The following is a 22,824-nucleotide window of genomic DNA, read 5'->3' on the forward strand; positions in this document are numbered from 1 at the left end:
GCCATTACTGCATGAAAACAAGGTGACATTGCCTTGTTTATAATGTCTAATTATAAATAACATGTATACAGATTAAGATGTTCAGTTATTTGCAAAGTACTAAAAACATAACAATTGACTATAACATCATTATTTTAGTAATATAGCTCTTCAACTGATTCTGTTCTTACACATCACTTGCTTACCAATTGAAATTAAATTAAAAAAACAACACTTCGGATTCATGACATTTATTTTGTGTTGTTTGCAATTTTTCCTTTATCTATTAAATTTCTAGGTTCAGTTTTATATTTAATTCCTGATAAATGTCTCTAATTGAATTGCATATCCAACATAAAACAGAGAAAATCCAATGACAAGCCTAGATAACAAGAACTCAAGTTCATGTAGAGAATTGATGGTTGGATCATTGAGTCTGGATGATACAAAACATCAAGCAGTGTAATTCTGCAAACCATATCCAGGTCGGGAGAATGTTTAAATTGCATATTTTAACACTTACTAGACGGTAGAAAATTAAAGGACTAAAAATAGAACATGCCACTTAACACAGTTTAGTATTTCAAAGACTTATCACCTCAATGCCTTTTGCTTGACAAATCAGCAGAATATTCAAATTCAAAGGTTTTTTATTCAATCCTCCAGAACTGGAATGCACTTCCTCTTGTATTTATGAATAAAAAATAAACATAATGTATAGCTAGGCTACATAAAAACACTTAACTCATGTCTGATATTAGATATGATTCACCATTGCATTGCTTCAGATTTAACCCAAGAAAGATTCTAGAAATGAAATAATCCAGCAAGTTATCAATATGTTCCAATTATACTAATCATATGGAGAGGTTTTGCATGATTTGAACCCCAAGTATAAAGAGGTAAGAGTGCTATGTCACTGTATATTCAAGTAAACAATTTTCTGACTTAATGGTGTCCAGTCTTTTATAACTGTTTTAAAATGCTGAGTGACCATTAGAAAAGAAGAAAGCAAATGTATCAATTCTAACATCTTTGATCTAATTAAGCTGAGTCTTAAGACCAAGACAAAGTCTACACTCCAGTTATTAAACTAAATAGTAGCATCTTAAATTCACTGTGGTACACTTTAGTGGGTTTGTAAATGTCCAAAGACTAAGCATAAAGCATTGAAAAAAATATAAAAAAAGATCAGTTATCAATTAATAAATAATCCAGTAACATTTTGAAGCAAGTTCTGATATCTGTTGGTGGTCCTTAACATGTAAAAAAGAACACTAGCAATCAAAAGATACTGAGGTATCATATTATAAATATCTTTATTAGAGAATACATTTATATAATATATATAATTCTACTCAAACATAAAAACAATATATATGTTGATACGTGTATATAAATGATGAAAATAACATGATAATGGGCATACCCCAAACATTGAACAACCATCAAATTTCCAAAATAAAAATAATTTAATAAGACAAATACTTCAAAGTGGGTTACTTATACTATTACACAGGTTTTCAACTTTTACAAGTACTTGAGTATTACACAATTACAATAATGTTTGGTTTGCTACATAGTTAAAGTTCCAAGTTGGTCTTAACATTATATTTCAACACTTTTTTTTCAATTCTAAAGGATTTTTTATAACTAGAACCATCTCTTAATAATATGATTCCTGTGTCTCCAAACACAATAACTGATCTGTTTAAACTTTAACTATATAATCCTCTCATGAAAAGCATTTGTTTAAAATGAAAGGTAAACTATAAATATAGCATTAGTTATCTAACATCATGAGCAACAGGTCAATTTCTATTGTTTTCAAAGTTTTTTCAGGACTTTTTTTATATTAACTTAATTCTCCAGATTCCTTCAGAATATCTAAAGAGAAGCTGGGCAATTGTCCTGTGCCTGATTGAATCACGGATGTTAATGTGCACTGAATATTATATATAAACTTATCATGAGAACTTAAATGCTTAACAATTATATACAATAATATAATAATTCCAGCACATGTTCAAAAAATATAGGTTTTTTTTTCTCGAAGTAAGGATAATATGAAAAATGTTACCATTGGGTATTGCATCTGCAAAGCATATATGCAGTAAAGAAACACAAAGTCAGTATAACAAATAAATTAAAAATAAATAATAGTTCTTAACATATTGCACATTTCCCAGAAGGCATCTTCATTACAATACTGTCTTCAAAACAGTTAATGGGGTTACTGGGTTAAAACAACCCAAAGAATTTCTTTTCTGTATTGATGAATACTTCTCCACAACTTAGTTTTAAGATGTTCCCAACTCCTGGTTTCTTCTGAAGCTCCTGTAAAAAGAAAGTGCACATTGAAACTTGTATGTACATTGGTTACAATGGGTAGGTGTTGTATCTATTTGTACCCTATACAAGTATCATTTAAAATTTCAGCTTAAAGACAGATTCATATCGCTCACCTTGGTTTATGTGCATATTAAACAAAGGAAACAGATGGATTCATCACAAAATTGTGTTTGGTGATGGTGATGTGTTTGTAGATCATACTTTACTGATCATTTTCGTTACTTACAATTTTCTCTATCTGTATTGAACGTGGCCCTTTAGTTACAGAGGAGAAAACTTTGTAAAAACTTACCAAAATTTACCAAATTAATGAAAAATGTTAAAAAATTACTATAACATTTTGTTAATGTTGACTTATTTGTGGGTGGGTGGGTGGGTCGGTCGGTCGGTCGGTCGGTCGGTCGGTCGGTAGGTAGGGTAGGGTAGGGTAGGTAGGTAGGTAGGTAGGTAGGTAGGTAGGTAGGAAGCCAAAATCTACATTTTACCCCTTTGTTCTATTTTTAGCCATGGTGGCCATCTTTGTTGGTTGGCCGTGTCACCCCACACAGTTTTTAAACTAGATACCCTAATTATTATTTTGGCTAAGTTTCATTAAATTTGTTCCAGTAGTTTCAGAGGAGAAGATTTTTGTAAAAGACAACAAAAATTTATGAAAAATTGGTAAAAAATGACTATTAAGGGCAATAACTCCTTAAGGGGTCAACTGATCATTTTGATCATGTTTCACTTATTTGTAGATCTTACTTTGTTGAACATAATTGCTGTTTAAAGTTTATCTCTATCTATAATAATTTTCAAGATAATAACCAAAAGTGGACAAAATTTCCTTAAAAATACCAATTCAGGGGCAGCAACCCAATAACCCATTGTCTGATTCATCTGAAAATTTCAGGGCAGATACATCTTGACCTAATAAACAATTTTACCCCACGTCAGATTTGCTCTAAATGTTTTTGTTTCAGAGTTATAAGCCAAAATATACATTTTACCCCTATGTTCTATTTTTAGCCATGGCGGCCATCTTGATTATTTGGGCGGGTCACCGGACACAATTTTTAAACTAGATACCCAAATGATGATTGTGGTCAAGTTTGGTTAAATTTGGCCCAGTAGTTTTAGAGGAGAAGATTTTTGTAAGAGTTTATGGAGGACGGACGATGGACGACGGACGACGGACGATGACGGACGATGGACACAAAGTGATGATGGGCCAGGTGAGCTAAAAAAATGACCAAATAAACCTGGCATCAAATAATTATGCTGGTTCAAAGCCAGAAATCAGATATGTTTGATTACTTCTTTATTTTCATTTGTACTTTATTTTGTGTTGTCTACTTATTTTACTGTTAAATTTCGTTTTTGACCTTGAAACTATTACTTTTCACACTTGGTTTTATGACGACGACATGAACGGCTTTCTTTATGGAAGATAAAAAGATTTTGCAGTTTAACACTCAAAGTTAGTTATCCTTAAATCTGATAACAATAGATTTATTACCTGAATTTTATAATCAACCACATTTAATTCAAATTTTTCACAAAAATAAATCATGTACGGGTATAACTAAAGTACTTTTCAAAAGCCTATGAAAATGTGATACGACAACAAATTGTCTAGAAAATTCTGATGAAATGACATATTTGTAAAGGTAAACACTATATTAACTTAAATATACCTTCAGGTTTTTCACCATATCAGTATACTTCTTCATCTTATCCTCCTCTTTATATATTCCTTTCAAATCAAAACAGGAAATATCTAAGGAGATCTGTATTTTTTGTAAGTGTTTAGAAGATTCTGAAATAGAATAAAATAAATAAACTATAAACTGACTATGACTTTATAACATATCTTCTTGCATTGTCAACTAGTTTTAAAAGAATACTTTATGATAGCCCATGCATAATTAAAATTTTATAACAAGTAGGCCATGTTTTTATGGAGATATGAAAAGTATTCAATAAATACTCAGAGGAACTGGCATAAGTAGCTGTGCAACATGAACAGTTTCACCATTTGAATGCATAATCCAATACATTTTCATTGATTACAGAAACAATGAGAAACTTACTATACAATTGTAGGATTGCCTTTGCTTCTACTGGAGTAAAATTGAAATAGATTTGCTGTAGATTATGTAACCCTAGTCTACATACAGCAACCATTGTATCCTCTGTTACTGTTATACCATAGTGTATCTCTAACTTACTCAACCTTTGACAACTCTTAGCTGAAATGTAAGATGTAAAATAATGTTACATGATTTTGTTTGGCAAGGGATAAAAGTAATTACAAAATTGTGTACTGTGGGCAGGGGTCGAATTTAAGCTTTTTAGTGTACTGGCCAGCCGGACCAGTGGACTTAAGATCTACTGGTCCGGCTCAAAATTTACTGGTCCTGCAAAAATGACATTCATTTAATAACCACTAAAAGATGTGACAGATGTTTAGTTTTATTTTCCTCATGTGCTTTCCTCTTCTTTATTCCAAAAATAGCACCCCCAATACCCTAAAAATAATTTCTCAGGTTTATTTTTTTGTAAACAAACCGAGATAGAGATGCAATCATTGATTTTAAAGAAAAATTTCTACTGGTCCGCCGGATCACCAGCTGACAAAATCTACTGGTCCGACACAAATTCAACTGGTCTCGGACCACCAGACCAGCTCCAATTTCGACCCCTGACTGTGGGTATCATTTTTCATGGATTAAGAAATATTGTTTTTATTGATATTTGATTTCATGGATATACAAAGTCCTGCTCAACAGCCTTTAAAAAATTTGTACTCTGTTTAATATTAAAATGTTAGGTACACCTAGACCTGTCCCGCAATCCACATAAATATCTATCCCATGAATAATTACTAATCCTAAGGAAATGCATTGAATCATAGGTAGATCCATCTGGAATAGGATCCCAGTTAGGCTAACCAGTCCGGTACCCAAGAATATAGTGCTTAAAAAAAATATATAACTTTTGTTTAAAATTGTCTAGTGTTATTATTTCACTAGTTCTGTAACTGAGTGTAGATTTATTTGAAAGGGTAGACTTTCTAGTTTGAATTTCTGTAAAAAATTTGATTGATTTAAATGTAATCTGGTATCAGTACATAGAGTAAATTGCCTAAATACTAGCCTTTATTCTTATCCGGAAGTAGACAATCTGACCCTGTTGTCAATAAAAACAAAATTTTGCAATGGAATGCCAGTCATGAGGTACTGAGATTGTACTTAGACACTTCAAAACAAATGCCTGACATGAATCAGAAGTCCCAAGGTGCTACCAAAATTATTAATTGAACAGGACCCCATTAATTTACTATGAATTTCAATGTGTTTCAATGGGGCAAATAATTGGGTCCCTGTTCCATCTGGGGCACAGTTAATAAAAAAATTTCTCCAACATTGTGTCAGAATGGAGTTAATTCTATTAATTATCTTTCTATACTAAAAATAAAACAGAGATAACCTGAATATTCCAAATTGCACCATAATGCATCACCAGTAAACACAATCTGCAAATAAGTATGCATTAACTCACTATAATTTTGGGTAACATATTATTTGGATTGGTGTCCTATTGAATGATGTAACTTTATATATAAATACCTATCAACACAAGTCCATTCATATCAATTTCTGTTCCACAAATACAGAGAGTTTGTAAATCTTGACAGAACTGTGAAATCACTTGTAAACATTTGTTGTTAAACTTCACACCTACTGCAGCACTGAAATATGATTTATCTTGTTAGAATAAGATAACATATTCAAAAATTAATTTTATTTGAACATACAATTGGTTGCTTCTCTATGATGTTGTACTCCCAAATATACTTTTTGAATAAAATGATACAGTTTGGACAACAATCAATATTGTTCTGTCTTTGGTCTAAGCTAGTTTATATTTTGCAGAAGAACATTTATTTTTAGATTTTAAAATAATATCATGCAATACTTATCGCAAAATAACAAATATTCTAAATTAATTAAAATAAGAGGTAACTTTTTTAGATTGAGTTGATATCTCTAAAAAAACTAGTTTAACCCTGTCCCTTGTCCCAAGACACGATTCATACCATATCTGGTGTTATATACTTTACATATTTCAGAGTTGAATTTGGTGTGGATTTCAGATCTGTGACTGTTTAAACGATCACAATATGTGTAGCTGCCTCATGATATACCTTTCATCTCCTTTTATTCAAAATGAACAAAGTATGATGTTTTCCATTTCCCTTCTCCGATGTTTTCTTTTTTCGCAAGATTTAAGAGTCAATACATGACATTTACTATATAGACTAAACTTAATAAACTTGTGTCTTACCTAGGATCAGTAAGAGTTATATTTAGATATGAGATGTCACGACAACCAGCTCCTAATGCCCAGATTACGTCAGCTCCTGGTAAATCTGTATTACAGATATATGTAACTTTCCTGACAACACGGCTGTAACAACTGACCAACCACAAACCTCTGCAGTCAAATATAGGCTTGGTTGATTGATATTTTCATAACAAGTTATCAGTGCAATAGACTATATATTTAGACAAAAACAACAATTGTAAATATTTTTGTAACAACGGTAACAAAATTAATATAATCTGTGAGTGGAATATTATAAAAATTTGTAAGGGTTCCGCAGAACCCAGTGTCTCACCTACTTTTGCTGTAAATTGCAGGATCATTCAACAAAAATGAGGGAAAAAATCAATAAAAATATTCCGCTTGATACCATGTTTGGATTGTAGGAAGCTTCTGTCCAAGTTTGGTAAAAAATTCTGGATAGTTTATGAATCTAATAAATGTTTTAAAAACTTTAACTGCAGACTGGATGTAATGTTAACTGGAAGAAAAACTAAGTCCATTTATAAGTAAAATACAGATACACAGGTACAAAATATTAACAAAATTTCCTTCTAGATGCTAGCTTTTGATTATAAACAAGCTTCTGTCTTAGTTTGGTACAAATAAAAAATAGTATAAGAAAGTTATCAAAATTTATAAAAATTTAACCACAGAGTGAATGTGTTGTTTCCTGCCAGAAAAAAAGTCCATTTAAAGTAAAATATGAAAAAAATGGATTTGTCATTTTACAAAATTTACTTCTGGATACTATCTTATGATCATAAACAAGCTTCTGTCCAAGTTTGGTACAAACCAAGGATAGTTTAAGAAAGTTATTAAAATTTACCACAGAGTGATGTAATATTTTCCCGCAGAAAAACTAAGAGCTTATAAGTAAAATACGGAAAAAATGGAATTTTATTTTCACAAAATTTACTTCTGGATACTATCTTATGATCATAAATAAGCTTCTGTCCAAGCTTTGTAGAAATCCAGGATAGTTTAAGAAAGTTATTTAAATTTTAAAAACTTTAACCACAGAGTGTATGTAATGTTTTCCCGCAGAAAAACTAAGTCCATTTATAAGTAAAATATGGAAAAAATGGAATTTTATTTTCACAAAATTTACTTCTGAATACTATCTTATGATCATAAACAAGCTTCTATCCAAGTTTGGTAGAAATCCAGTATGGTTTAAGAAAGTTAATAAAATTTCAAAAACTTTAACCACAGAGTGAATATTTGTGGACCGCGCCGGCGACGACGACAGAATGTAGGATCGCTTAGTCTCGCTTTTTCGACTAAAGTCGAAGGCTCGACAATAACATTAAGAAAACAAACAGAAGTAAATGTTAATGTACAAAAATTTGACATTTTTGGTATTTTACTTGGCTACATTTTATTTCATCAATTATTTTTTACCCAAATTTCCAATATCTCTGTGACAAAGGTATTCATTCAATGTCTTAGATTAAAGTAAAACATCTTAACAAGGCTTAAGAATCTTCAATTTCAACACTATAAATATCAGTTGTCGTCTGCTGTATGATAGATAAATCAAAAATTGTCATAACATTCAAATATTAATCTAATTATTTTCCGGATTTTGAATGACCATGAATTAAACAAAAACAGATATAATCTTACTTGTCTGTGATGATATTCTCACAGTGTATTATCGTGGCTGTTTTCAGTGTTGACTCCGAAACTTGTAACAACTTCTCAAGTCCTGGTTCTAAGACAGCCCTGAAATGATACACACAATTGTTTACTTCTACATCTTATTCCTGTCCATTACCAAATAAAATTTTACCCCCCACCCCCCCCCCCCCCCCCCCCAAAAAAAAAGATTTGTTGCCAAGATTAATTTTAAATGAGGATTTGAAATATCCATTTAGATGCAGATTTTTCTTATGCTGTTCATGTTTTGTGTAAGTATTTTTGTATTATTTGTGAACAGCGTCAATTTTATGAATAAAGAAGTACAATGTATTGTCATTTTCTTCTTTTTCTCTTTACCCACATGGTTTGAACATGAAAATTATTATTCCCAGAACTATCGTTGGAAGGGCATTATCAGTTGTTTCACTTTTAAGTATTTGTAGTGAGTAATGTGTGAAATACCTCGTCCTTTTATTATAGTCTTCTTCAGTCTCAAACTCTTTCTTTTCTCTTGTCTTTAAACCTATACAACAAAAAATATTTGTTTAAATTGATAAGTAATGTCTATTAATTTTTATAAACCAACACAAATTATACAAAAGTTTAAAAGATACTATTATGATTTTAAATTATTTGTGTTTTATTATTTTTTCATGTTAATCCAGTTTTAATATTTAATAAACTGTTACCACAGTAATAAGCTTAGCTGTTCTGTATAAATTTTGACAGTATTATGAAATTGCCAAATTGAAAATGCAGTACCTTAACTTATAAAGTATCAAAAGAATGAACTATAGCTGAATGTGCAGGCCAAAAAATTGTGGAAATAAGAAATGCTTATGCAAATACAATTGTATACCAAACAACATTCACTTTTCATAAGTGATTCCCTTTCAATAAAATTGAGAATGGAAAAGGGGAATGTGTCCAAGAGACAACAACCCAAAAATAGAGCAGACAACAGCAGAAGGTCACCAACAGGTCTTCAATGTATATATGTCAACGATGTGTGGTAATTTTTAAATAGATATAGTCTTTCAATTTCTCACCTTCCAAATGCAAAGTTTCCATACTTGTACACCACTTAGAAATGTTTAGCAGAAACTGAAAAAAATGTATGCATAAGTTTCATCAAAGAAAGGAATCAAACAATATACAAAATCCACATCAATATATATACTACATAAGATTGGTCATTTCCATAAGTAATAATTTTTAAAATCCAGGAGTTTAACATACGTCAGATTCTCAATGGTGGCATGAATGAAACTGTTCTCACCATATAATAGAAATTTTCAAGAATAAATCTGACACACTGTGGGACCAGAAAAAAATGACAGATTAAGCAGGGTGTCGGAATACTTAAGTGTCAGATTAGGCAGGTTACACTGTATACTTTCCTCAGGGCGTATGACATTTGCGCTGATTTTGAAAATATTTATCCTTTCATTTGCACCGATTTTATATTTGCTCCTAATTAGATTTACAGGTAAGTTAATACTTGTACATGTGCTGTACCATTGGAAAAATCTGGTTATAAATGTTGTTCATTTATGTTAATTTTGATTCATATTGTTCTGGAACTTCGTTGTAATATGATGGACATATTGCACAACCAAACTTGAGATGTATCTTGTAGGCCTTCTTCCACCTCCCCATGGTGAGCAGGGCACAACATTTATATACATGTTATGATTGATAATTCATTAAATTTGTACAAGTTGCTAACAGAAGAGGTCTATAATGATAAATGAAAAATAACATGACTTGGATGGAGAGTTCTCTCATTGGCACTCATACCACATCTTCTTATATCTATTCACCTGTAATTTACATGTAAAAAAATCGGCTCAAATGAAAAATAAAATCGGCACAAATGAAAGAAACAGTCGGCGCAGAATGAAATGCAGATTGGCACAAATGCAAAACGCTGTTTCTTCAGTGTCCACTTTAGTTTGTTAGTGAGTCATGTATTCATAATTACATATTTTGGATATTTTTAGGCAACTTATCCTTTTAAGTTTAGTCAATGCAAAATTGTACAAGCATTTATTATTTATATCTTACCTCTAATGAACACTTTTGGTTCTTCAAATATACATGTTTCCATAGTGATGGATGTCTACTGATTTTCTTCCATTCTCTGCATACTAAAGCTACTTGTATTAAACTTGTCGTATCCAGGAAACTGAATATACGACACAGAGCATGGCGTCTCTTTCTAGTTATCTCCCTTTGAGAATACTGAGATAATCTCTCCGACAAAACAGAATCTACAATATAATAATATTTCAATCATTTGGTAGCAATACACAGTTAGGAAAAAAAACTTAAAATTGACACTCATAATTTTTAAACACCCTCTTTCCCCTTCTGTCTAACAAAGAAACTTTATATGTGTGTTATGCATGTATTTACTTATAGAAAGAGAATCTTCCATAGATTTGATTTCTAATGGTCATAAGGGTGAAATATAATACCTTTTGGTGTAACCATGGCAACAATCTGCATTTCTTAGATACAAAATATAGCAAAAAAGGGGGGTGAACATGTCACAAGTCTCCAAAATTTGGTCTAAAGGAAAATTTCAATCAATTACAGTGATACCTTTCCTGAATCCATAGGTTTATATCTATCAAGTGGTCCAAAAAAAATCATATGCAATTCTGCTCGTTTTTCCATAAAATTGAATTGAAAAGATCGAGCGCAAAATCTTTGTTGATAAACACTACAATAATTTAAGGACCTATGGTTGGTAAGGATAGGAAAATATGGACTGTCAATCATGTAAATGGCCTATAAAACATGTAAATAACAATCTAAATGTTCATATAAACCCACTAAGAAGGCTATATTATTCTTATTGTACAAAAACATTCACATTTAAAAAATTCACAGGGGCCATAATGCGAAACTAAACTTCTAACTGTGTATTGCTACCTTTAGTAGAATCTACTTACAGGAGAAATAGTCTATGTTGAATTACTGCTTTTGTCGGTTTCCCTTTTCTTCATTGTGTATCCATGTCAAGTAATCAGTAAATACTTTTTTACTTTTTATCGGAAATAGAGAGCAATGGTTGATACAATACCAATGATAACTGTTTTGTCTGTACTTAAGCTTTGTGATGTATAACAACACTATTTTGGAGTTAAGAGCTTCTCCTTTATTTAATTTTACTATGTTAATCCAATTCGATTGATGTATAGAAGTGGCAGGTAGAGGTCTCAAAAATAATGAAAAATTACTTCAACCATGCAAAATATTGATTTACCTAAGTCAACACTTTGCAAGCAGTTGCCTTTGTTATGGCTTCTTCCATCATTCCTAACATAACTAGAAAAGAGGCAATTCTCAGCTATAAATACATGCTGAATGTTGAAGACCTCAAGTAGACTCTCAGTGGGTTTTTTGTTGAGTCCCTGATTGTTGTAACATGATGTATACCATTTAAATATCTCCTTTTGTCCAATCAAATATTTTGATGGACATAAAAAAAGGAATGATCATATTTCAAATACTAGTTGTAGCAATGACTGACACTTTTACACAAAGAATTTTTATACGGAAATTGGTTTCCTTGGTGTTAATGTAATGCTAAGTTTTGGTCAATCTACTACACTGACCTTGTGAAGATGACCTTGACAGTGTAAATCCATCCATACTGGAGACTGACTGTGGATATTCATCTTCTACTTCTGTATCGGGCTGGGCAAAAAATGTTTTATGTATTGATTCTGGGGTCAATGTTTCTTCTACCATTATAACATTTCCGATATCAGATTCATCTACCTAAAAAATAAAATATTTTTTTTTTTTAAATTCTGCATATAACCTATTATACTTTAAAAAAATATATGAATATTTTTTTAACATTTCAGCTGATTTGTAAATTTAATTTCATTATTTCTGTGTATTTCACTGTAAATGATAATTAAACTCCTTTATAACTAATGCTTTCTTTATCAAACTTTAAATAAACCAACATGAATGAGCTGATAAAACAGGGGAAAACAATAGCAGTAAGATTCACTAGTGACATTGATTGTACAAATACCTCTTCCCCTTTTAAAAGGCATATGTATTAAATATGCTATAATCATCTTATAATTTTTTGTACTACCTTTACAACTTCATTTGATCAGACACAATACATACAATACATACATGTAACAAGAGGAATACAATATTTACATATATACATATATATATATATATAATTGTGTGTATGACATATTCTATGTTCTAAGCTGTGGCTATCATATGTAAGATAAGAACGTTCTTACCTGTTCTAGAATATTGGGTCCAGTAGTTCTTCCAACGTCTACAGATAACTGTCTACTCAAACTTTTCCTCCTATCACCAACCATCATTACCTCTTCGTTGGGAGGTAGAACCTCTTCTTCATTGACAGCATCACCATCAGTATCACTGAAAACTGTCAAACTTTCATTTCTACCAAATATCTTATTACTACACACACTGTCTGTGCTCTTGTCATAAATCACAGAATCAACTTCTTCCTCTGTGTGAGATTCTAAATTTTCAAAATCTTCTAAAATTTGAGGTGACAATGTCAGTGATTCAACTGTATTATTGAATTCCCTCCCTTGGTTTTCCGAGTCATGTAGGAAATTACCAACTGTATTATGTACTGGGTTGACAATTGTTGCAGCTTGCGTCTCTAGCAGTAAATTATCACTTTGTCCTGATTCTTTTTTCATTCCACAAATTAAATCATCTGAGTTACTATGAGGCTCATCAGGGGAAAGGTTTATCAAATCATTTTTAGAACCAATATTGTTTGACGTCACATATATATTTTTTCCAGAATCATTTGAATGAGATTTCTCAAAAGTAACTGGACTTATTGAAGCAGGAATTTCATACTTTTTCAAAGGTTTATTGTCAGACTTACAATTAAATGGTAAATGATCACCTCCTCCTGTTGGCGATGAATACATATCATTTGATGTTGAACTTAAACTACTTTCATTTAAACTTTCCTGTTTTAATTCTTCAAACAAATCTCTTTGCTTTCTATTCTTTTCAAATTTATTCTCGGCTGAATGAGTTTGTTCCAATGCTTGTGAATTATTTTGTGCTTTCTTGTTTTGGGGAGGTTCCCGTTCATTCTTATCCTCAAAATGATTCTCCTTTCTACTGTTTGGAATTATTCTGAGATCTAAAATAGAATTTTCTGAAGAAGATGCCATTAAACTTCTATCATCCATCCTGTGGCTCATGTTATTTGTAGACAGCGAATCAGATTCCATATACTCCTTGTCAATCATCCAAGTTTGAGTAGAACCATCTGTCGTTTCTAGCTCTGGTTCAACATTATTGTCATAATTTCGGAAGGGAGCTACAGCATTCAAACATTGTTCTTCAGAGCACTTGTAAGAAGATTTATGTATATCATTATCATGTTCTGACCTTTCTTTTTCTAATCTGTATCTTAAAGTATCATTTGTCAATTCTGCTTGATTTCCAGACTCCTTCAAAAATGGTAGTTTCATGATTTTTTTAATGTTTTCAGAAAACAGTTTTCGTTCTTCAATGAACTTATCTGACAATTTCAATCTAGAAGCACTCTGAGGCAAGTAATTAGTTTGTTTTGGGGAACCATATTTGTTATTTCCCAATGGAACCCTTTCCATACCTGAAGTATTTCGCTTGTTGGGTGTATCTGATTCCCAGAGTATTCCATTTTCATCTATTATCTTTTGGAATGAAGAATTATTTTCACTTTGAATTGTATCTGCAAAATTAAATTTTAACAAGTTATTTACATTGTGAAAAATACAGAACTCTTAGAAAACCAATGATAATTCAAATAAATTTATGAAGTACAAACTTTTCATTTTAATTTTCAAAGTCACATCAAGAGTCAAGTATTGAATTTAAATTACTATTAAGAAAGACTAGTATCCTCACAGTCCTTATTCACTTTATTTCTTAAACAGATCTGGAACTATAAAAAAAACATGTTATGCCATTACTTTCAATCTCTATACATATATTGTATACTTATTGTCATTTAACAAATTATAATTCAATCATCATAGCTCTTTGTTACTTGACATCACCTGTTTAGAAGGGATATCTAAAAAATTGTGGCATACAATTTACCTCAAATAGGGCTTGTGCACTGACTGATACTTAAGTTGAAAAGGGGGGGGGGGGGGGGGGTAACACAATTTATTTATTATTTTTTATTGGCTTTGAACAAGCTTTCATTGAATTAGAGTTCTCTTATATCAAAACTCTGTGTATAAGTATCATATTTATACAAACAAGCCAAGTTTGTATTCTGTTGTCTCATATTGTAATTCTTTTCTGTAGTCTCATATTTATTTTTCTCAGTATAATGTTGCTTATTTATTGAGTCTCATAAAGTGGAATATTTGCTTCTGTACTTTTAGTATGATGTTGTATTATTTGTATAGTTGTTAGAGTGGTTTGCAAATACTCCTTGTCTATGCCTCTAATGTCAGTGATCAAAACATTCCAGGTCACCAGTGGCAGGCTTACTAAATTTCTAGAGACTTAATTTTTATTTACCTTTTCCAAAGATCAATATGCAAGCCTTCCATTGATAAGATGAAATGTTTAATGATCACATCGACCTATTTTTTAACAGGTGTAACTTTTCAGTTAAAATTTTGTTCTGTTTGTAATAATGAGCAAGTCCTGACCCCACACTTACTCAAAGTAAAACTCTCCTAATAGAGCAAATCTCAATGAATGTCCAGATCTCATCCTTGTCATTGAGCAAATACCAGCTCCGAAAACAATACCAAATGTAACATAAGGGATATCTGTGTGTAAACCAAAAACATGGTCTAGCAAAATCATACTGGCTTAAAGCAGAAATAATTTTATTTAAATATTTAATCAATCTGGTTTTGGCCTTAGGAAAACTCTCAGCATACAAGACAATTTTGAGTTCCTGCCTGAGCAAGTCAGCTTGTAACCTCCAGTGTGATGAAGAAGCTGCCTGCCAGACAATATGCCAGCTGGGGAATGTGAAGCGAGGGTTCTTCACTTAGTTGATGAAACTAGGCGTCTCATCTGAAGCGGTGTGTGCAAGGTCTTCATGGGGATAGCCCATGTGCTAGTAGAATAGCAGGGGTCTATCAAACTGGAGCTGGAATAAATTTGATAAATTGTTTCCCCGAAATGCTTGGGGATCAATGAAATATTAGAAATAACCAGTTATAAAATTCCATTCAAGGTCCAAAAACTCAGATGGAACAGCTGAGTGCCCCCAAGGATTTAGGATTAAGATTTATTCACCTTCAATAAAGTTATGAGAAAGAAAAAGAATAAAAGAATTATAAAATTTATGTCAGTTGTGTTTTGAGAAATTCATTCTAATTATTATTATTTTGATATTCAGATGCAGTTAACAGAGTTCTTCCTACATACAAAACTTTATTTGAATGCATTCTGGTATAATCATCCAGAAAAAAGTATTTTTGAATTAATATCTTACCATCAGTAATAGACAAAATATCTGACAGAGAGTTATCTCCTCCTTGACCAGGTAATTTTTGTCTGTCTGAACTAGACAATGATAAACCAGATTTGTACTGTCTTCTTGGAAGTGCTTGTCGGTCTGAATTAGATAAATACTGATCAGAATAACTGCCTGGTGGCAATGACTTAGAGCTTCTAGAAGCTGACTGTCCATAGCTGTTGTCTTTTATATAATGTCCAGAAGATCCTGATGGCTGTATTGGATGAAGTTTTGGTAAGTTAAGTCTCCCAGAGCTAGATAGAGACTGTTCCAAATGTCTGTCTAACAGGTTGTGCCTACCAGGACTTAATTCTGGTTGCTTGTGATACCTGTCAGGTAGGTTGATTCTAGAAGAACTAGACAATGACTGTCCTGGTTCTTCACAATTGATATACTGGCTAGCTGAATGAGGCATGGATCTGTTAGGTAAGTATGTGGCAGGTAGATCATGATACTCAGAGATAGGTAAGGATTGACTTGAATTCTGTTGTGATGGGTAACTTTCAAATGGCTGAACAAAATGTTGATTTTTCAGCGGATATTTCGCCATCTGTAAATATAATCTCTTTAATAAAATATACAATATCATTTCTATTACTGTGGAACCATTTTTTGTGGATTGCAGTGGCGGATCCAGAGGGGGGGTTCCGGGGGTCCGCACCCCCCCTTTATTTTGGCCGATCAATGCATTTGAATCGGGACATATGTTTGCACCCCCCCTGCACCCCCCCTTTGCCCTGGGCTAGCACCCCCCCTTTCGAAAATTCCTGCATCCGCCACTGGATTGATGAAATATTATGTAAATTTTTTCACAAGGTTCCATCAAAATAATCGACTCCAAGTTAGATTTAATTGGTTCATTAGCATGATGTTTCAGAGGAGAAGACCTTTACAAAAGTTTATTTTAACAGACAAAGGCAGATGTCAAGAAATCGGTCAGACGATCATGATAGGTGATAAGAAGTAAAATAACAAGAAGAATGTGTCTATAGTACAGGGAAGCCCCACTTGCACTATCGTTTTCTATTTTCAGTGGACCATGAAATTGGGGTCAAAAATCTTATTTGGCATTCAAATTACAAAGATCGTATCATAGTGAACATGTATACTAAGTTTCAAGTTGATTGGTCTTTTTGATTTCTAAGAACAAATGGACAAACGGACAAATAGACCCACAGACCAGAAAATATAATGCCCCTCTACTATCATAGGTGGGGCATAAAATTACCAAACTCCCAAGGAAAATTCAAAATGGAAAATCCCTTATCAAATGGCAAAATCAAAAGCTCAAACACATCAAACGAATGGATAACAAATGTCATATTCCTGACTTAGTTCAATCATTTTCTAGAAAATGCTGGATTAAAGATAACCAGATGCTCTGCAGGGTGCAGCTTTATACGACCAAAGAGGTCGAACCCTCAACAGTTGGGGCAAGTATGGACACAACATTAAAGCTGGATACAGCTCTGAATTTGGATTATGATTAAATAGTTGACACAACATAGGTTTCTGACACATAATGAATGTGGTCTAAGAACTTAAACTTAAAAACTTTAAAATTTTAAATTGGACATTTACCTATTATGGTCCAATATCCAAAATCTAAATACATGGTTAGATTCAGCATATCATAGAACCCCAAGAATTCAATTTTTGATGAAATCGAATAATGTTCTATTTTAGACCCTTGTGACCTCAATGTGGACCAATTTGATAACCGGGCCCAAATATTAAAAATCTAAATACATGGTTAGCTTCAGCATACTGAAGAACCCCATATATTCAATTTTTGTTGAAATCAAACAAAGTTAAATTTTGGACCCAGATTTGGACCAACTTGAAAACTGGGCCCATAATCAAAAATCTAAGTACATATTTAGATTCAGCATACCAAAGAACCCCAAGAATTCAATGTTTGTTAAAATCAAACTTAGTTTAATTCTGGACCCTTTGGACCTTAATGTAGACCAATTTGAAAACAGGACCAAACAATTAAGAATCTTAATACACAGTTAGATTTGGCATATCAAAGAACCCCAATAATTCATTTTTGATGAAATCACAAACAAAGTTTAATTTTGGATCCTTTTGGCCCCTAATTCCTAAACTGTTGGGACCAAAACTCCCAAAATCAATCCCAACCTTCCTTCCTTTTGTGATCATTAACCTTGTGTTAAAATTTCATAGATTTCTATTTACTTATACGAAAGTTATTGTGCAAAAAACAAGAAAAAAAAACTTATTTGGGACCTTTTTGAGGCCCCTAATTCCTAAACTGTTGGGACCAAAATCCCAAAATCAATCCCAACTTTCCTTTTGTGGTCATAAACCTTGTGTTAAAATTTCATAGATTTCTATTTTTTTATACTAAAGTTATTGTGCAAAAACCAAGAAAAATGCTTATTTGGGACCTTTTTTTGATCCCTAATTCCTAAACTGTTAGGACCAAAATCCCAAAATCAATCCCAACTTTCCTTTTGTGGTCATAAGCCTTATGTTAAAAAATTTCATAGATTTCTGTTTACTTATACTAAAGTTATTGTGCGAAAACCAAGAAAAATGCTTATTTGGGCCCTTTTTGGCCCCTAATTCCTAAATTGTTTGGACTAAAACTCCCAAAATCAATCCCATCCTTCCTTTTACGGTCATAAACCTTGTGTTTAAATTTCATAGATTTCTATTTACATATACTAAGGTTATAGTGCGAAAACCATTTGTCTTCGGACGATGACAACAAAGACGACGCTGCCAAGGTCATACCAATATACGACCAAAATTTTCAATTTTTGCAGTCATATAAAAATTTATCTAATAGATAAAAGATTGATCAGCGAAAGAAGGATTAACATATAATTGGTTTTAAATATAATCAGATATTATCAAACATAGTTGCAAAACATTTTGTGTTAGCAAGTTGGCCATCACTTTGTTTAATTTGTAAAATTTGAACAGATTTATCATGCCAAATCATTGATTACTGGGTTACTGTAGCATGATTTTTCAAAAAATAAGTTCTATAACTCTCTAATGATATATCAGAAACTTATAAGACTCTTATAAAAAACAGACCCCTTTTTTTTTTTTTTTTTTTTTATAAATTTCTGATATGGCTGTGCAGAGCTATTCTTTGCAAAAACACTTAGAACTGTCCATTTGTCTTACGTCAGAACAATTAACTAAAGTGTTATGAAAATTGGTGAAAGAGTTTTTGAGTTTTTGTCCTAACTGTTGATGACAGACTGGCAAAGAGATATTTATCTGCTGATCATTTAGGCACTTTCAGTTTTTGCTCTAACTGAAAAGAAATAAGACCATTATTACAGTTTCATCCTCAAATAATCTATATTTGACTACAGCTGTGATCTTTTGTCTATTGACCAAATCAATGAAATTAAATTTCAAACTGCATTCATTAGGAAAATTAAGGTAAATTATTGGTTGAGCTAGGCCAAGAAGTTGGAGAGACGAAGATTATTTAATGTATAAATAAGACAATAGGCAGAATGATGGATGACAGATGATGACAATTATGCTCAATGATGGCAATAGCTCACATGGCTCTTTGGCCTGTTTGAAATGATGGCAATAGCTCACATGGCTCTTTGGCCTGTTTGCTGATTGAAACTAATACCATGTCTCCAAAATAAAATAAAATGCTAGGTTCAATTCTTAGCTTAAAAAATATCAACAAAAATAATTAAAAAATAAATCTAAAAGCCCATGCTTACCGCAAAAATAAAACAAAACTAAGGTGGTAAATCAACATGCTGTAAAAACAAAGCCTGACTTCCCATGGATAGAACAGTGGTTGTGAGACAGCATGCTATAGTACTAAGTCAAACCACCAGTGTCTAAAACCAAATATGTGCTGAACTTTGAAGCTTTACTCCTCTGAATAATACCAAGGATATAATATATCATGCCGTATACTTTGATAAACCTCAAATGTATTTTCTGTGTCTTTTTTGTATGGACTATATACAAAATTCTCAGTGGCATCTTTCTTCTGCAAATCCCTATTACAGCTGTATGGTCCTAATGGATTTTGATGTGAAGTAATGTATGTTAAATCATTTTCATCCCTATTTTGATGAGGACTTGTTAACTTGTTTCTTGATGCATTGTGGTCTAAAGTCTGATAGTTTCTATGACTGTTTGTTTCATACAGCTTAGGAATAATTTCAGAAACTCTAGGGTTTTGCAGATGACTTTTGTCAATATTGTGAGGTGTATAATATTTGTAATCATACATTTTCGGATGAGTAGTTTGATCAAATTTTCGATCTCCTGAAAAGGTTCTGTTGTTACTAAATTTTGTGCGCATATTTATATCATTTATGCAATCTGCTTGTCCTTGAGGTGAAGCCATTTTGTTGTCATGGTAACCAGAGTCAGATAATGAAGGGCTATATGGAACTGTACTGTCTAAAGGTTTAAATCTTGTGTGTCTGGGATAACCACTCTTGATTTTTGTTACTGGAACTTGTCTGAAATAAAACACTTTAAAGGTTTTATATATGCACAGCTGATATTTTACCGAAAAATAAAATTTCAAGCTTTTGGTGTACAATTATTTCCCCTTGACTGCATTTTGGTAGCAAATGAATTCATTATAATTATTATATATAATTTATCAAATGATTTAAATCATATTGTAAATGACTAGACGCAAAATACATTTCAAACTGTAGATAAATTGGCTGATTTGTTCTTTTTTAGATCAAGAGCAAAACTCGTCCACTATAAACCATGGACTTTAAAATTTTCACCTGTTCTTTGTTGAAAACATCTAAGTTTAGCATTTTTGGGGAATATAGTCTGATAAAATGTATTGGAAATTCAAAAGACTACCTTTGTATTGGAGAAGCTTTTCTATGTGAATCCATAAAATCATCTGACATTTCATCATCAGAATCCAAATCTTCGACAGTTGATTCTATACCTTTATCTATCTTTCCTTCCTTTCTTACTTTCGAATCTGAGATGTTATTTTTCAAACGGAGAAGTTCTTTTTCAGCCTTGTCAGCCCTATCTATCAAATCACTTATGAACTTTTCTAATTTTTCTCTGGCTATTGCTTCTTTCTCTGCTGTTGTGGTTAAAAATGATTTCAATGACTGCAGCTCTCTGAAAATAAGATAAATCTATAGTCATTTTGAAAAAAATATTGCTTCTTTCTCTGCTGTTGTGGTTAAAAATGATTTCAATGACTGCAGCTCTCTGAAAATAAGATAAATCTATTCAGTCATTTAGAAAAAATATTTTTCGTTGAAATGCTAGGACATTTTTTGAGTGGGAACTCACTTTTGTCCTATGACTTTCTATGTAACTTTATTGGGTAAAGTTGGAAAGAGGTTTCATTTTTGCTAATATGGCATTTAATCTCAAATCACCACAGTATATACCTTACATCAATTTGATCTTTATTGAAGATCAGAATGAGAGACATACAAAAGGCTAAAAATAAAACATTGCAAAAAGAAACATTCAGGAAATTGTGAATTTTATACTTTGTGAATTTTATACTTTGTGAAAACAACCCTTTTATAGTATTAGATATAAATAAAAGCATAATTTTCTTTAAATGAAATTGTCCCTATGATTTTAAAGCAACCTTCTCAAACCCACAAGTATAAAAATACAGAATTTTGATATGATATGTCATCTTTATACTCTACAACCTTCCACATTAGAAGTAACGTTACAAATAAGGTTTTTGTATACGTTAAAGTATTTTAAAAAGTTTCAACAGGTCTTGAAAATTTTAAAAATATATTTTGTACTTAAAACTCATTATGTTTGTAAGTATTATCATAAAAGAGGGACTAAAGATATCAGAGGGACAGTCAAACTCATAGATTTAAAATAAACTGACCATGCCATGGCTAAAAATAAAAAGACAAAAAGGCAAATAATAGTACAGAAGACAAAACATAGAAAACTAAAGACTAAGCTACACTAACCCCAGCAAAAACATGGGCTGATGTTAAGCAATCATGTTAATACAACCCTTCCCTAGATCTTCCATCAATTTCTTCATTTTCCATCAACACTTGATGGACAATTGATGGAAATTTGATGGTACTTGATGGAATTCCATCCCAAACCAAAAATATCCATCAAAGGATGATGGAAATTAGAAATATTTTTTCCATCATCATTCTTTTGATGGAAAATTTGATGGAATCTTTAACCCCTGATGGAAAATTGGATGGCATTTTTACTCTTTGATGGAAAATTGGATGGCATTTTTATCCCTGATGGAAAATATGATGGCACTTATTCCATCTGATGGTAAATAGGATGGAAATGAAAGAATTTTGATGGAAATTGGACTTAAACATTTTCTTTGATGGAAAGATGGATGGTATTTGGACTCTGTCATTTTTCTTGATGGAAAAAACTTAGAAATTTTTTCCATCACAGGTGTCAGGTGCCAATCTGTTTTCCTTTAACCTTTGTGTACAGGATGTGACATCATAAATGGACACAGAGTTTGAGGCCAAATGAGGAGAGCACATGTTTTTATGCATTCTTCTGCAATATCTCTAACTTATAACATAAAGATAAACTACAAACTATAAATACATATTTTTTATATAATTTATAGCAATTATTCAAGATTTAGATAATTAACAGTATTTATTAGGGGCACATTTCAAAGAAATCAAATTGTCACAAGACCCTACACAACCTCAACAAATCAACAAATTCAAATTTGAACATTCATGAACATGCAGACAAGAAGCAAAGATGTCTTCTGTCATTAACAAATTATGAATTTTACAATGGATTTAGATCAAAAGGTTCTTATTAATTCTGTTGACTGGGATTGAATAGTGCAGATGTATTCTTCTGATGACATAATTGTCTCTTGGATTTAGGAAGATTAGTGTGTACACATGTTCTGGATTAAATCTTTTGGTAAGTACAATGTACATGTATTAGAATTTCCA

General features: G+C 31.9%; 1 protein-coding gene across 3 annotated transcripts in view; it reads right to left on the reverse strand.

Moving 5' to 3' along the window:
* Positions 1-1,279: 1,279 nt before the first annotated feature.
* Positions 1,280-22,824, reverse strand: part of LOC143073111 (uncharacterized) — a 36,407-nt gene continuing 14,862 nt past the window's right edge. For all 3 annotated transcript variants that reach the window (XM_076248427.1, XM_076248428.1, XM_076248429.1), the window contains 14 exons: positions 20,720-20,995; positions 19,809-20,355; positions 15,842-16,415; positions 12,630-14,104; positions 11,970-12,135; positions 10,411-10,616; positions 9,393-9,447; positions 8,806-8,866; positions 8,329-8,427; positions 6,661-6,810; positions 5,943-6,064; positions 4,404-4,562; positions 4,008-4,129; positions 1,280-2,316 (listed from right to left, as the gene is read on the reverse strand). In XM_076248427.1, the coding sequence (XP_076104542.1) occupies positions 2,221-2,316; positions 4,008-4,129; positions 4,404-4,562; positions 5,943-6,064; positions 6,661-6,810; positions 8,329-8,427; positions 8,806-8,866; positions 9,393-9,447; positions 10,411-10,616; positions 11,970-12,135; positions 12,630-14,104; positions 15,842-16,415; positions 19,809-20,355; positions 20,720-20,995 (4,108 nt within the window). In that variant the 3' untranslated portion in view covers positions 1,280-2,220. The remainder of the gene's footprint in view (positions 2,317-4,007; positions 4,130-4,403; positions 4,563-5,942; positions 6,065-6,660; positions 6,811-8,328; positions 8,428-8,805; positions 8,867-9,392; positions 9,448-10,410; positions 10,617-11,969; positions 12,136-12,629; positions 14,105-15,841; positions 16,416-19,808; positions 20,356-20,719; positions 20,996-22,824) is intronic.

This window comes from Mytilus galloprovincialis, chromosome 4, assembly GCF_965363235.1.
Source record: "Mytilus galloprovincialis chromosome 4, xbMytGall1.hap1.1, whole genome shotgun sequence".
NCBI lineage: Eukaryota > Metazoa > Mollusca > Bivalvia > Mytilida > Mytilidae > Mytilus > Mytilus galloprovincialis.